Below are 16,845 nucleotides of genomic sequence, written 5' to 3' on the forward strand. Positions count from 1 at the left end.
GGATATTATTTTGTATCCACAGTCCACTGTGAAACCAAATCATCTAAAAGATAACCTAATTTTCTAAATACTGGGTAGTTAGAAAGCTCTAATTTTATTTGGGCACAAAGCTAGAGATAACAACAATTCTTGAAAATGTAGACCTTTTTAGGATCAGAAAAAATACAAGCACTGAAAATTATATAGCTTATTTTAATCTTAGTAGATTCATTTTTTAATCTAGTTTTGGGAATTTTGGGGGGCTTATTTCACCATGAAAACAGGATCTAATAGTTAGCCAGTTAAGCTGAGGTTGAGCCAGACACTGTAAATAACTAGGCCCTGCCACACACATTCATAGACTCAGAGACAAGCATGCCTAGAAGGGATCACCACTGGTCTAGTCCAACCTCCTGCCTGAGGCAGGACCATCTCTATCTAAACCAGGGACAGGCAAAGTTCAACCCACGAGCAGGATACGGTCAGAGTGGACTCCATTTCCCAAATGCCCCTGCGAATGGCTGGGGCCAGTTTCCATGGAGAACCCAGCCACAGCTGCGCAGGAAAGCCATGCAGGCAGGGGCTGGTGGGAAATGGAGCCTGGCTGCTGGCCAGATTGGCCGTTTTGCCCACCCAAATCTAAACCATCCCAATCAAATCCTTCTTCTAATCTATTACTAAAACTACAAAGGCAGCCCAGCCACACAACCATAGAGCACAAGCACCCTAACCTGCCACTGGTAGAGCAGGGGGACAATGGTGGCCAGTGTCCCTCTGCTGTCAGCACTGTCAAAATACACTTGAGAAATCTGAGGAGGAGGGGCGTCCCTCCCTCCCCCACCACCACCCCATTACAGAATAAGTAAAAAACCCACACAGCCTGTACCAATCTGGCCATAGGGTAAAATTCCTTCCTGACCACAAATATGGCTATCAGTCTGACCCTGAAGCCAAGAACCTCAGGGGCTTAATCCAGAAGGAGCACTGGCACATCCCAGTGAAAATCTCCAGCCTTAGCTGCTCAAAAGCATTGGGTGTTGACTGCAAGACAACCACCCCTCCCTCCCCCCCTCCCCCTGACATTTGTAGCAACAAGGGGAGGGGGAATTTCTTCTCAGCCCCATGTGGCAACCAGCAAAACCCAGAAGCTTGGGAAATACCCACAGTATAGCACAGGCATAGCTACTCTTAGATGATCTCTGACTAAAGCTTATCCAACCTCTTCTTCAACACCTCCAGTGATGGAAACTCCACAACTCCCGTAGACAGTCTATTCTACTGCCTCATTGATCTAACCACAAAGAACGGTTTGCTGATATCCAATATAAGCCTATTGGCTGCAACTTCAATCCACTGGTCTATGTCCTGTTCTCTGCCCCTAGAGAGAAAAGATATTCTCCCTCATTTTTATGACAGCCCTTCAGATATTTAAAATATCTATCAAGTCCACTCTTAAGCAGCTTTTCCATGAGTTGAACATGCCTATTTCCTTCAACCTCTCTCACTATGGCTTGCCTTTCAAGCACTTTATCATTTTGGTCATCCACCTCTGGACCCTCTCTACCCTCTCCATGTTTTGTTTTTTTTTAATGTGGAGCCCCAAACTGTAAAAAGTACATTAAATGTGGCCTAACCAGTTCAGAGTATAGAGACACTATCATTGTGTGTCTTGCACCTAATGCTTCTATTGTAGCAGTCTCAAACCCCATTTACCTTTCATGTGACTACATTACATTGCAGATTCATATTGAGTCTGTGATCCACCAAGACTCCAAGATCCTTTTCTGTAATGCTGCCAACCAGCCAGCTGTCACCAATTTTCTATCTGTATTTTTAGTTATTTTTTTCTGAGATGTACCACCTTGCATTTGTCAGCATTGAACTTCATCTTGTTTGCTCCAGCCCAGCTTTCCAATCTGTCAAGATCTTTCTGAATTCCTCTCCTGTCTTCCAGTGTGTTTACAATCCTCCCCAATTTCATTTTGTCTGAAAATGTGCTTAAGCTGTCTATTCTAGCATCCAAATGATTAATAAACATATTGAAAAGCACAGGGTGCAGGACAGAATTCCCTGTTAGTTCTTGAAGGTAACAATCTAAAAAAAAAAATCAACGTTCTTTCTTGAACCTAACCATGCACTGTGTTAGCACGATTAATGTGCACCAGTTTCTGTAGCCCCCAGTACTCAAGGGAGCAATGTCAGAGTCGCATCTGGCCATTTGGACTCTCCAGGTCTGAATGTTGAGGTACTTAAGTACAGCTAAGTTGAACAGAGCTGGAAGGATGTAGAGAGGGAGAGGCAACTTTCAGAACAAACCTAGAGTGAGGCTCCAGATAATACCTCTGGATTTGCGGAGATATCTTAATCACTCTGCCACTGCACCAGTAGTATATTTGTATTCATCTCTAATGAAGTTAACATGTAGAAGCAAAACATAAAACCATAAGGAATAGTTTTCCTTATTATACTTCTTTTTATCAGTGTTTTAAAGGAAGGATGTCATGAATAGTTTTCTAAACTAAACTTTCTTGTTCATTAATATATAAGGATTACTGCTATGCTTCAACATTTGAACCAATGCTTTAGGCCAACCAAGTTTAAAGATCCCAATGTAATGTAGAAGCCTTTGTTACCAAGGTTAAAATTTGTATTGAACTCTATTTCAAGAAAGAACACACATACGTGCTTTACTTTAAACACATGGTAGAAACATGCCTATATGTTCTACATAACCAGATGGAATTACTCAGGTCACATACTACTGTAAGGAAAGAGTCATGGACTAAACCTTCCATGGTCCCTCTATCGTTATTATTTACGAGTCTGTGAAACCATATGCAAAGTGTTTTGGTGTATCCCAGTTGCATTCAGGGTTGTCAACACAAGACAATTTTTTAAAAAGAAATGTTGACAATCAGCAAACTTTTTACTGACAACCAAACTTTTTTCACTGGCATGCTTTTACATAATAAAAATGTAACCCTTCTACCAGACCCTGGATAAGAAGCTGGGTTCAAACCATAATAAAAAGACTAGTTGCCAGTAAAAAAAGTGTGGATTATCAGTAAAAAAATATTTAACAAATCATTCTTGGATTGGCAACCCAACTTAACTACAGCAATGGCTTTACACTGTAGTGTCCCCACCCCATAAGTCCCCTAATTACCACCACATGCTGGTACTCCTGACTGCACCCTGCACAATGCAGCTCTACCAGCATACCCGACCTTACCCCCACCAGCCCCACTTCCAGCACACACTGCCAAAGAAGGACCAGTGCCTACCACCTAGCAGCATTACAGGCAAATGGGAGGCAGCACCAGCATATGGCTGGGGGTTGTGGAAGGAGCCACAAAGCTCTGAGAAGAGCTACCTTTAGAAGGCTGTGCTCTGGCTCAGACACTGGTTGGTGCTGCTGTGCCCTGTCTGTGCTACAACACTGCAGAGAGCTGCACAGCTTCTTTTCTGAGCGTGGAGCTTTAATCAAGCCTGTGTTTTTATAGAGCTATGTTTGCTTCATGTTCTCATGGACTGGAAAGGTTTTTATGGAATTTATAGACAGGCATTTTTAGTCTGGAGAGTCTATACATTTACAGTTGCAACCCTGGCTACAATGTGGAATAGCTCATCTTAATGAATACAGATTTCACTGAAATGATAGCAACCTACTGTATTTCCTTTCATACAACACACCCCAGAATATAATGTGCGCCTCGTTTTGTAAAAGTAATCACCTAGTATCTCACAGTCCTCTGCTCTTCTTTCATCCCTCCAACATAGAGAGAAGGCAGAGAGCACCTGGCTCCCTGACAGCCTGCCCACCAGTGAGCTCTCAGGGAGTTCTGTGGGGACCCTACCTGGGTGCCAATCCTCTCTAGTCACTGAAGAGATGCAGGTTACCAAGACATCTGGCCAGATCAGAAACTCCCAGTATAGGATGGGTCCAGATGCACTGCCTCAGCTTCCCACCCCATGCACCTCTCTTCTGTGAAATTCTTAGCACTAGCAAATTAGTGACCTAATCACAACTATGATTAAAACTCCCAATTAAGTAAATGGGAGTTTGCACAAAGTCTATGTATGAAATTTCATACTAGGAACCATTTTTACCTCTGTAAATCATCATGCCAACCAATCATGCCAACCAAGTAATTTTATAACGAGTACTCACATTATCAGGTTTTATTTTAATGGAGATACTGCATCTAGTTTGACCTGCAATGCAGGTGGTTGTCCCTACGACAGCTACCAATTCATTTGCCAGGTTTACTTCATCCTTCATAAGGACAACAGATGTTTTATTAAAGGTCACACGCCAGAAAATCTTCACATCTTCAAAGGCCCTATGAACAAAGCAAACCAGTATAAATGTGTTGAAGGTGACAGCTATTGCTTTGGCAAAACTAAATTACCCAAATACATTTCTTTTTTGCACTAAAAACCATAATCTAAACTGGGAAACAAAATGGAAAATAAAATGTTTACAACAAGTGAAAAATATTTCTTCTTCTGAAAATTACTGCCTCTAAAACTGACTACATTAATAAGAGTCAGAGAAGGAAGGACCAAATCACTCGGTTGTTGGGAACCTGCTGGATTTAGCAAATTATACAAACCCAGGCTTAACTAAAGTATATGGGATTTCTCATTGCTCGAAAGTTAGTACTTAAGCATTTGGGAGCAAAAACTGGCTTTCCTAAAAGTTGAAAAATCACCTAGTCTTCTTTTGGGTGCTTTTGTCAGTGTGCGCACACACATGTGTATAATATAAAACTTGCATACACAAAATGTATGGAAATCCATAAATATATACCGACACATATTCATCTCATTAAATATATTTCTTAGCGCTTATACCTACTGTATAATAAGCCAAGGAAATTAGACATTTTAGATATACTTTGAGCAAGGTAAGCAATTAACTGTAAGTATTAATAAATAACAAGGAAATTAATTTTCATCTCATCTAAGTTAGGGAAAGATTGAATTCTCTATTTTCTGTTTAGTACTGGTACACTGCCTGACTTAACCACACTTTACATTTCTGAATGGGCAAACTTGCTTCATAAAAAATAGTATTTGAGCAGCTAAATGTCAAAGATTTATTATAAAATTCCATGATAACCTCTTCTGCTAACAGCAGCATCCTTGATTTCAACACAGCACATTACAGCATGTGGGGACAGCACTTTTATCAGCCGTTGCCTGCACCTGTTTGGTTGCCTTGTGACAATGAGCTGCACTTCTCTGCTGTCAGAATCTTCATCAAGCACAAGGCCACTTTGTACCTCCGGGCTGAATCCCAAAATGCCATTTTGAAGATCATTTCCTGTGCGAGAAACCATTAATCAAAAAGATTAAGAAAAAAATAAAGAGGAGAATGAGCTGTAATTTTTTAATGAAGAAAATACTGCTTCAAAATGAAAACCACATGAAGGAGACAGGATATTAAACAACCAAATAACCAAATTTTCAAAGGCTGTGAAGGCTGCACCCACAGAAGTTTTCTTCAAAGCCTTAGCAAAATAAAAATTCTGGAAGCTAATATGTAATTAAATATAAATGTATATATGTCTTAAATATAAATTTTTAAGATTTCCTTTTAACTGTGAAGAAAGCTCCTTTTCAAAGGGGTTTTCTGGTCAGGTGTCTAATATACAAACAGCAATTTTTATATGTAGCTCTAGGATGTGAATAAGCATTCCCAGAACCCAGTGTAGGTTTAGATGGCTTGCTCTGAACAATGTAAACCGAAATCAGAAGCAGCACATGCAAGTGTTCACCAGTGCTGGGAGCAGCAAAGGCAGCCTGAGTTAAGTAACTCAGGAATAGGGAAAGACTGGACGGTCAGCAGGAGTAGGGTATAGTGCGTCAAGGGATCAGAGGTTGGTGAGTCCAAGCAGGGGGCTGCCCCATTTAGGAAGGCAGTTGGGGGGCTGAAAATAGCATGGCCAGTGTGGGGGTGCATAGGAACAGCACAGTCCCAGAACTGGAACAAATGGCTGTGCTTTCTCAGCCTCAGAGCTATGCTGTGAACATGCACAGGCATTGACTAGAGCAGGTTAACCCATTTTAGATCAGGTGAACCAAGTCAGCCTAAAGTTAGTTCACCTCCTGAGATGAGCTAAATTTAGATCAGGTTCACCACTTCTAAAGCCGTTTTAGCCCTCTAAACATCTAAATGGCCAGGTGTGCAGATCAATCTAATTTAGTATGTACATAATTACACACATTTTAACAGTCTATTTTTGGATAGGTAATTCTGGTAGTCACATATACTTGCCTAGAGAGAATTTGGCTCTTTTACCTGATGCCCATTTAGCATTATTAAAAGTAACTGTTTGGATTAAATTTCCAGTATGGGGCCGACCATTAGGAGTTTAAACATTATTTTTAAAATGCTGATAAAACTTGTCCTCAAAATTCATGTACAGAAACTGTATGGGAAAAGGTTATGGCAGTTAGTTAGAACAAGAAAATCAGTGCTCTGGTATCAACCTATTGTATTAGAATGAAGTCAGTGAAAGAAAAAAATACTTAGGCTGTGGACAGGCTTCTTCTGGCACAAAATGCAAATGTACAGCCATTCAAGCAGCTTGCAGTGGAAAACAGCTAGCATTTCCACCCTGAATCACTAGCTGTTTCAAACAGCAGTTGTACTGTTTTAAAGTACCACGTGCAATGCCTTTTTGGGTTGCTGCATTTACAAGCCATTGCCTCTAAGACAGGGGCGGGCAATTATTTCGGGCAGAGGGCCGCTTACTGAGTTTTGTTAAGCCATCGAGAGCCTTATGACAGGCAAGCAGGGGCAGATAAATATAAATTTTCTAAATTTTTTAGGGGCCCTGCAGGCTGGATAGAATGACCTAGAGGGCCACATCCAGCCCATGGGCCACATTTTGCCCACCCCTGGTTTAAATGGGGGCTTGGCTGCTTGTCACCTGTTGAACAGGAGCAGGAAGTACTAGTGCTGTCCAAATGGCAGTATGACGTCCCATTACCATTTGAACAGTACTCGAGAGAGCTGGTGTTGTTCAAAGGGCAGCTCAGCTTCCAATGCCCCTTTCACAGCCCCAGGACCCTGCAAGACTGGTCGAGGGGCCTGGGGAATATCTGGGGGGGGCAGGGAATATCCGGGGGGCAACTGGGGTGAAGTGGGGGAAGAGAGAGTGAAAAGAGTTCTCCTCCCCCTGCCATCCCTGCATGATAGGGCAGGGGGGGACTATCCTTGGCAGCTGCTGCTTTTGAGTACCTGCCAACTGCTCACTGACAGTCTGCCCCTTTCCCTGGCCAAGGACAGGGAAGGCTGTCAATCATCAGGTTCCCCTAACTATGGGGGGACTCAAGGAGCAGCCCTTCAGTTGCATTTGGATGGAGAGCTCACCTTTGAGGCATCTGTGTAGCTCTCCAGCTGAGGAGTTAGAACACCTGTATGCCCTTATTCTCAACCTATTTTCCTAGTGCTAACAATTTCCAGGAAATTCTTACCATTGGAACAAATGCCTGCCCATGCCCTTAGCCAGCTGTCTAATTTAATGCACAATAATCATCATAGCCTGTCTGCTCCTCTCCGTTTCCAAAGACAGAGGAGGAACCAAAGCAGGGAGACCTAGAACGGTGATGCGCAGAAGTGGGGAATACAGGTAGGACAGATTCTATTTTTGTTTATACCTTGCAGAAGCCACTAGGGTAGAAATTGGGCCAACAGAAAAAGGCAAAGTCCCCTTCTCAATTCTGCAGGCATGGTATATGCAATTTAAACCAGAACCTGCTGTTGGGTCAAATTAAACACACACACAAGAAAAGGGTACAGACAACACATGATAGAGTTTGACTCCTGGAAGATGGCATGTTACCATGAGGAACAAGATGGAGTGTGGCTAGCAGTGCTCAGGCATAAGGATTCTGCTCCACCTGTCTGCAAATGCTGAAATTTGAAAGCCAACTACCCAAAGAAATCCCAACATTAACATTTAAATTTCTGAAGGAACTTCAAGTTGGCCAGCTGATTCCATATGTTAAATTGCTTTTTATTTATTTATTTAACCTCTGGAAACAATACTACCTTTGATAATTATTGTTGCAAATGCAGCAAACCCATATTCATCCTTTCCTTCTACAATTTGAGCTCCACCTTGAGGGTTAGAAAGGAAAACATAGAAGAATTCCTGCCCTTCAGGCTCATCATCATCAAGAATTCTGATGGACACTTTGCTTTCTCCTTCTCCATCCAGCAATGTCAGATCCACAGTCTGCTCTTCAAAGTCTATTCCTTCAGTTGCCCATGTAAGATTTGACTTTTCATAGACATGCTCATAAGGAAATGCATCTATCCCACTATGTGCACTTATTTCTCCAAAGGTTTTAACAGTTACTTTGATATCCCCAGCAAGCCCCTGGGTCCTTCTGACATGAAGTATCACCGTATTAGGTGTACTGTTGTTTGTGTCTTCTTCAGTATAAATAATCCCTGGCCCCAAACTGAGGATTCCTTCAACAATATCATTAGCCAATATAGTAATTGTTGCGACACTAAAATCTGGATTTAAACGGGGCTTCCAATTACGATGAAATTGCTGAATGTCCAAAGCTTCCACTGAAGTCAAATTTACAAAAAAGTCCTCATCTTTCTCTGAAATTGTATCATCAGTGATCATTATTTCAAATACAGCCTCTGCCTGAAAACGTCCAAACACAAGTTCTCCATGTGGAACAAGTACAAAGTCTTCAATAGGTTTGGCACTTCCTGCAGTAGTTTGGTAAGTCACTTTTGTTAGGTTGCTTTGAAAACCAAACAGTCTTTGAACATGTAATTTGATCGCCTGTGTATCTTCTTCAACTGAAAGATATCTTGAGTTAGGGGAAAACTGGAAGACTCCCATTGGCTCAATTTCAGCTACAGTGAATCCCCATCTAAAAACAAAAACAACAAAGTTGAATAGAGGAACCTGGTCTCCATCACACAAATGATTGTCTGATTTTGCACTGCATTGAATCCTGGGAAATAATTTATGGCTTTAAAAGTTGGATGAAAAAAGCTATCATTCTGAGAATATTCAAAATACTTGGAGAAGTAAGAATCTGAGGGGAAAGGATGATGGAGGAAGAAAAATAAATTTTCTGTGGAGTGCCCTGGCACTAGTCATTTAGTCTCGATTACAAGCTGAGGCAAAAAAGAAACAAATGTTGAGACAGGAGACAGGGCAAAACACAGAGGTATTTTTTGTGCAAAACATTATGCTTTCTTGGTGAGACTCCTGCAGAGTAAGGCACATATGCACACAAAGACAGCCTTAGACTAGCTTAATTAACAAATGTAAAGAAAAATGAGAGTTCTGTGAATTTTATGTAAGTATATTGATAGAGGAAAACCCAGTGAAGAGCTCAGATATTTACTGCAAAACCTTTCAAATATTACCAGTTAAAATAATTATTTTAATTAGTACTGACTTCTGTCCGGGTCAGACTTAAAACTTGTTAATTATGCCTTTGCTGCACCTTATTCTGTGGCACTTACAGACTCTCTTCAGGCCTGGATGCCATGTCAATAGAGATCTAGGCAGCAGCTACCAATCCTGTGAGCTGTGGCCATGTGTAGACAAAACAAGGGGCATGTGTCCACAACCCTTTGAAGTGGGCTACATGCTTTTGCACCACTTTAAAGTGTTGGTGTTTGCATGCCTCAGTGGCGTATTGTGTATTAATTCCAGCTGTTGTAGGAAATTGAGCAGAATAATGTGCCTTAAATGAAGAGGGGCGCAGCAAACTAAAACTCCTCAGAGGAGTTTTAGTTTGCTGCCCCTACAGCCGTAGAGCGAAACAAAGCACCAGGCTCCATGCAGCTCCACGGCTCTGCAGGAAGCCCTGCAGGAAGCCTGGCAGCAGCCTGGGAAGGCAGGCTCCACCCAAGAAAAGCCGTGAGCCTGATCTCCACCCTTCCTCCTCCCCTCCTGGAGCCTGCCTGCCTACCTGAGCTGCATGGGGGGTTGGTGCTTCCCTCAACAGCTGCAGTGCCCCTGAGGACAGCCTGAGCTAGGTGCCTGCGGGCAGGTGATGCCTGGGGGGGGCCGCCACTGCCATGGAGGGAGGCACCAGTCCCCCTCCCCCCCCAGCCTAGGGACCGCTCCACCCGCCAGCAGCTCACCCTCCCCATCGCCGGAGAGGCAGGTAAGTCGAGTGCGTGCACAACACAGAGGTATAATCGGTCCTAAATTGAAGCAGTGTTTTTAAAAACCAACCGCTTCAATTTAGGGCCCCGTTTCACCTACACGCACCTTGTGTTTCTTGATTATATAAGTCTGAGTTTCCTAGCATTTTGGGGGACTTTAAGGAGTTCAGGAAAGCTTTCCCCTCCAGGTAAAATTGTGTTTTGCACAGAGAATTGTTTGACTTCCCGAGCACCTGGTTGGGGGTGTGGTTCATTCAACAGAAGTGGACATTTGCTTTGTCACAATACTAGGAAGTGTTCATTGTGGAGTAGGGTAGCTTCTAGTGTACTAATTCTCCAAGTAAGCCTAAGCACAAGACTAAGATAGTTCTTCCTCCACATGGTAAAAGGACATGTATTAACAATGCAACCTGAAAGAAATAGCCACACTATCTACACTTTACCAGACCTACCATGGATTGAAGGGATCTATCTGTACTAGTGTAGGATTTGATACTTATGTTCCAGTCCTGCATGGCATGGAAAAGCAGCTCAAAGAGCACAGAAGGACAGCTCTGTAGTGGTAGCTGATGTTGTCTAGGGAATCAAACCTATTTGATATATTTTTCTCTATAGTGGCCTTCTCTATTATAGTTTCTCAGGAAATCTTGGACCCTCTATTCTCTTAACTACTACCACACACACTAGTTTTAGAGACATTACCCCATACCCTACTGGTGTGGAATAGAATTAGCATTGCAAGGCTCCCCTAACTTGATCAGACAAGCCCTGCCAATCGTTTCCTTTGGTACAGAATGATAAGATATGGTGCAAGGCAGCATTACACTGAGATATGCTGAGCCCATCTCAGGCATGCTAGGTCCCAAACCTGATGTAGAGTAACCACATCAGAGTAGCACCAGCCTATCAGAAACACTCATGCTCTTAAGCATTAATACACTATTGTACATCTGCTTTAGAAGCTAAAACAGGCAACACAGGTGTAGCTTTTCTAGTGGCTTGCCGTGATCATATAGTGGTTAGTACTCCGTGTTGTGGCTGCAGCAACCTTGGTTTGAATCCAAGTCATGGCAGAAGAAAAGTTTTTTTTTTTTCCACCTGGGCACCACCTGGGATAACAAGAAATAACGGCCACAAATTGATTGAAAAGAGTTCAGGCTTGATATCAGGAGGCATTACTTTATGGTTAGGGCTATCAGGCTCTGGAAAGGGCTCCCAAGGAAGGTGGTGCTCTCCCCTAACTTGGGGGTATTCAAGAGGAGGTTGGATAGATATCTGGCTAGGGTATTATGATCCCAGCACTCGTTCCTGCCCAGGGCAGGGGGTTGGACTTAATGATCTGTTCACTTCCCTTCCGACCCTAGAAACTATGTAGCATATCTCAGCATGGTGCTGCCTTGACCTATACAGACCATGTCCAAAACAATCAAAATCCACCAAATTCAGTTCTCCAAAACAGTTACCACATTTTTATATAACCGATTTTTTCTTCGTCTTCACTTGACAGGACTTATTACAAACTAAATGTCTGTAAGCAAATCATAATTTTTACTGCCTCTGAGGTCCATGCAACCAACAAAGACACTGAGTGATACCCTCACCTCAGGCGAGCCCCACCAGATACGTTGCTGTGCGCTGCTGAGAGATGAATAGCAAATGCCTCATGTGTAGTTAGACTTGGAATAATATGAAATAAAATTACTTTGCTTTGTTCGCCATAGGAAAATGTAACAGCTCCTGGAGGGGAAATAAGAGAGAAGCAGGAATTCACAAACTGTTAAATAGGAATCATCTTTTTACTTGGTAACAAAAAATAGGAACTTTAACTGAATCACACTATCTAGGAAAGTAGAAATCTGCATGAGAAATGTATAAAGCAGTAATGTAAAAAGCCTAGCATTGTGCATAATGTATGTGTTATCTATGACATTCAAGGTTTGCTTTTTAATAAATGGAGACTTATTCTTCTGAGATTAAAATAGACAATATATTTCCATTCCAACAAGTGTCGCATTCAAACAGAGCGCAACCACATCAACAAACAAACCAAAGCACCAACTGAAATGGAGTTAGTCAGCCATGGAAATTCTATAGCTTTGCCTGTACTCAGACAAGTACTTACCAAATGCAGGTGTAATATTTCCTGGATGAACAAATTCTGGGATTAACCCACGTGGGTATCCAGAAGTCCAGCTAACTGTTACAGGACCATACATTCCTTTTCTGGTTACCACAGCTTGACCTGTCCCTGCTATAATGTTTGTAAGTCGTAAAATAACAGAATCAAAGCCAACCTACAGAAACATAACATGTTTTTGTTATCTAAAATAAAGTAGACAGTACATGTGTGCATATATTCTGTTTTAACTTGTCAATTATAGTAGGCAAGTCTAGCCTATTATAGTACTATAGTATAGTATACACTTTTCATACACAGTTATCAGATCTAAATATTGCATTCCTGAGACTCAACTCTGGTCCCATGTCTGCAAAATGTCATCCTGCGTAAAAAATGCCTGAATCTCTAACGCTTCCTTGACTGTCCTAGAAAGCAGTGATCTTTTGGGGTTTATGAGTGTATACATATACATACACACACACCTAAAACTAATGAGCAACTAGGCATCTGATGAAAAGAAAGTCACCGTCAAATAACATTGCTCAGAAGATAACTTGCTACTGTAACTCTCTTCTTCAACTGTAATTATGGCTAAAAAGGGTTAGCCTTGCAATCTAAAGGTGGTAATATAAATGGCATCCATATGACAAACAAGGCTCATAGACAGACCACATCAATTAAGTTAAATTGCAAATTGAAAGAAAAAAGGAGAAAATGGCCTTCAAGATAAATTATTTGAAAGCATTTAATATAAACGTCAATTAAATTTAAGAAGTACACAATAGCATGTTAGTGTTCTTATGTTCAATATATTGAAAAGGAATTGTAGCACAAATAGTATGTTATTATGGGGTAATTCTACTCTTTTTTTATTCCTGTGTAGCCCCACTGAAGGAAATAAAAGCTGAATTTGACTCTCCATACAACAAAAACTTAATCATATTGAACTTTATATGGCAACCAGTGTCAAAGAATGGCAAGAAATTGTATACATTTCTTTGAGTCTTCAAGATTTAATGGCATATAGAATGAACACTTTCCCTTAAAAGTCTTAGCACTTTTGTTACATGCAGACACTGGAGTATATTAACTATAAGAACCTTTATTATAGTTCACTGGCAATTTCCTGAAGTCATTATGACTAGACAGATACTTGTAGAAAAGTCTACTAAAAGTTGATATACTTAGAAATAGTGTGTTGTGAGTTAAGGAGTGGCAACATTTTATACATAAACATATAATAAACAACTGAGGGAGGATAGCCAGCCATTAATTTGATGTTGACCATAAAAAAAACAAAAACAAAAAATCAAACAAATATTAGTATAATCTAAATACAGCAGATAAGTCTAGACCAGTGATTCTCAACCAAGGTACAGGTTTCCCTCAAATTATGCAGTACGTGTATTCCCAGAGAATGGCGCACAAATTGAATTTGCATAAAGCAAACCCACTTTATAATGTAACAAATAGAGATATTTTCTCATGGTGGTGAGGGAGGGAGTAAGGCTGGGACTAGGGGAGGGGTACAGCACAGCCCGTTGGCAGCTCCCAGGACTGCAGCAGGCAGCAAAGCGACAGGAACTGTGAGTAGGTGCAGGGCATGGGGCTGTGCAGGTCCTGCTATTACATGCCCCTCAGGAGAGCTGTGGGCTGGGGGACTGTGCCAGGCTCTTCCCTGGGTGGGGGGGCAGTGCTAGATCTGCATGTGGGACAACAGCAGGCTGCCACTGCAGGCTGGGCTCTCCCCGGTGCTCAGCAGACAGGTTGGGGGGGGGGCCTGCGGCAAATTTTGGGGTGGTAGCAGCCCCCCTCCCAGCGCTGCCACCTCATTCCCGTAAACAAGGCTGGGGCCGGCAGTGGCACTGGGCTCTTCTCGGCACTCCAGGCAGGCAGTGGTGACAGCGGTACTGGGAGGGGGGCTGCTGCCACCCCAAAATTCACCGTAGCCCTCCCAACCTGCCCGCTGAGCACCAGGGAGAGCCTGGTGGCACTGCTGGCCCTGGCCTGCAGTGGCAGCCTGTTGTTGTCCCATGTGCAGATCCGGGGACCCGAACTGCCCCCCCAAGGAAAAGCCTGGCACAGACCCCTAGCCTGTAGCCCTCCTGGGAGGCATGTAGCAGCAAGAGCCATGCCTCTGCTGTCCCACACCCTGCACCCACTCACAGTTCCCGTGCCTTGCTGCCTGCTGCAGCCAGGGGGCCTCTGCTTCTCTCCACTCATCCCACTTGCTGCTACAGTGGCCGCAGGAACAGCTGACACCAGCTGCCTGTAGCTGCTGGGCTGCACCGTGCCCTAAACCTCCCGGGGCTCCACTTCTCCCTGCTCATCCCAGCTGCTGCAGCAGACCTGGGAGCAGCTGACACCACTTGCCTGCACTGTGCCATGGTGCAGCCCAGGGACTGGGGTGAATAGGGAGAAGGAGGGCTCCGATCGCATAAGAGTGAATTTACCTCACATATAAGGAATTTTGGGTCGAAAAAGGGTGATCGCATAAGAGCAAATTTGCATATCTGGAACCTGCATAAATTGAGGGAAATCTATACCATGAGATCCTTTTAAGGGCGTTTTACAGTATCAGCACTGTTCGCAAGATAATTTACAAGATAAGCCCAGAAATTTCAAATAGAAACACCTACTGTAAAAAAAAATGCTGACCTGTTTTGGTCTTTCTGAGTACTTTGCAACAGTGAATTGTTCTTTTATTTTTCTGCAGTAAAAAAATTAGAGTGAAAAAGAAGAGCTGGCCTTTTCCAAGGGGTTCCTTAAGTCTAAAAAAGTTGAGAAGCCCTGATTTAGACTGTAGCACAATGGGTTTTGAGCCACCCTCTCCTGGAAATCTTACTGTACTGCAACTGACCTGAGGATTGGCAGCTTCCTCAGGGATAGACAGAGTAACTGATTTTGCTTCTGCTAATATTTTAGGCACGTACTTGGCACTTCCGTCAACCAGGCTTGCATTGGTTAGTTCCAGAGTAAAATTTGAGCCCAATAAAAGAAACACCTTTAAAGAGAGAATTTAAACAACAGTAAAAGCAGCTAGCAATTTCATACTATTAAAAACAGTAAGTTTGCGCATTGAATCGAAGAGTTAAGTAGCAGTAACTGTCTACAGCTCTTGTAATATCATTCAGAGAGTAGAGCTATGGTGACAAGCTGTTTTACAAAGATCTTTCTCAAAACTCTTCTAAATGAAATGTTGATACTGTGAATGAAGAAGAAAGCCTTATGTCCTAGAAGCCAACTGACATGTAAGTGCATTGTCCCACTTAAGTCTCTTGAAGTATGTGGAATAAAATGTGCTGATGCTTTTTCTCAGGGCATGGCTGTGTGCGTCCGTAGGCTTATTGCGGGTCATTCCAGGGTCAAATTGGCCAGGCTGCGCGCTCTCATACACCACTTCCTGGCAAGGGTGCAGCAGTGCACATTGTAAGAGCAATGTGTATAAATGACTGACTCACCCCTGTTTTAAACTAGGTGAAAACCTGGAACAATGAGGCACACTCCAAAAGCGACATCTTTTTACAGCGTTAAGGACAAGAAGTGTCCATTCTAATATATCTACATAATGGCTAATACAGTGCCACCTGACTTTGATGTTGCCCTCAGGCTTTACTGCAGTATAAATCCCAAAGTATAGTAACATTAAGGAAGCGAGTGCAGAATATTAAAAAGGCTAATATTTTGCTATCCCACAGCAGTTCTGAGGGCTACTGCAGCTGTTAAGGAGAATTCAATCTCCTTGAACTGAGCAGGATTTTTCTTTCAACAGTTCCCACCCCAAAGCAGAAAGAGGATTTGGATCTACATGACAGGATCGAAAACTGAAAATGTGAATGATATACGTGGATGGAGGAATAGCCTATATACAAATATTCACAACCATAGATTTATACTCCAAACTTTGAAAAGTCACATTTTCTTTAAGCACAAGTCGGTCCATACACAGCACAAAATCAAAGCCACCCCTCCCACTACCACCACCAGACACTATTCAACAGAGCTTAACTGGGCAATAAAATGTCAAGGAGATAAAGGATCCTACAAACCTGACTGCTTATTGGCACTCTCTTCATTCCAAAACTTGCACTGTCTTGAACCAATAGATGTCCCACTGCATGCTCAGGAGCAGTTAATAGTTCTTGATGAGATGAGATTTGGTACTCAACAATCACATCTGCAAATGCCCCAGCGTGCCTAGTTACGTTAATCTGAATGTGTCGACTGAAATCCCTTTCCACCAATACTGATTGCCTATCAGAGTACAAAGCAAACACTCCATGGGGATCATCATTTGCAAAGACAATGATTTTTGTAATGCCCTTCTCTTGATCCAAATCTGCTCCTCCTTCCACTGAAATCAGCTGCAGCATATAAGTCTCATTTAATTCTGGAACATCATCTGGTAAGAGGTGAAGAATGATCTCAGCTGTACTCTGTTTGTCAGCAATGAAGACAGATCCCTTTGTTGCAAGGAAGTCACCCTTTATGTCAGAATCACTACTCAATTCCCAGTAAATCTAAAATAAGTAAAAAATATTGCCAAAAGAATCAAAACACAGGCACATAGGAAAGCAGA

At 42.4% G+C, this 16,845-nt stretch overlaps 1 protein-coding gene across 1 annotated transcript in view; it reads right to left on the reverse strand.

Moving 5' to 3' along the window:
- ADGRV1 (adhesion G protein-coupled receptor V1) overlaps positions 1-16,845 on the reverse strand; it is a 487,191-nt gene that overhangs the window by 269,744 nt on the left and 200,602 nt on the right. Inside the window, exons 70-76 of the mRNA XM_019483282.1 lie at positions 16,316-16,786; positions 15,127-15,270; positions 12,270-12,441; positions 11,749-11,884; positions 8,045-8,892; positions 5,191-5,308; positions 4,151-4,322 (exon numbers count right to left, since the gene is read on the reverse strand). Coding sequence (XP_019338827.1) covers positions 4,151-4,322; positions 5,191-5,308; positions 8,045-8,892; positions 11,749-11,884; positions 12,270-12,441; positions 15,127-15,270; positions 16,316-16,786 — 2,061 coding nt within the window. The remainder of the gene's footprint in view (positions 1-4,150; positions 4,323-5,190; positions 5,309-8,044; positions 8,893-11,748; positions 11,885-12,269; positions 12,442-15,126; positions 15,271-16,315; positions 16,787-16,845) is intronic.

This window comes from Alligator mississippiensis, chromosome 3 (genome assembly GCF_030867095.1).
Source record: "Alligator mississippiensis isolate rAllMis1 chromosome 3, rAllMis1, whole genome shotgun sequence".
Taxonomy (NCBI): Eukaryota; Metazoa; Chordata; order Crocodylia; family Alligatoridae; genus Alligator; species Alligator mississippiensis.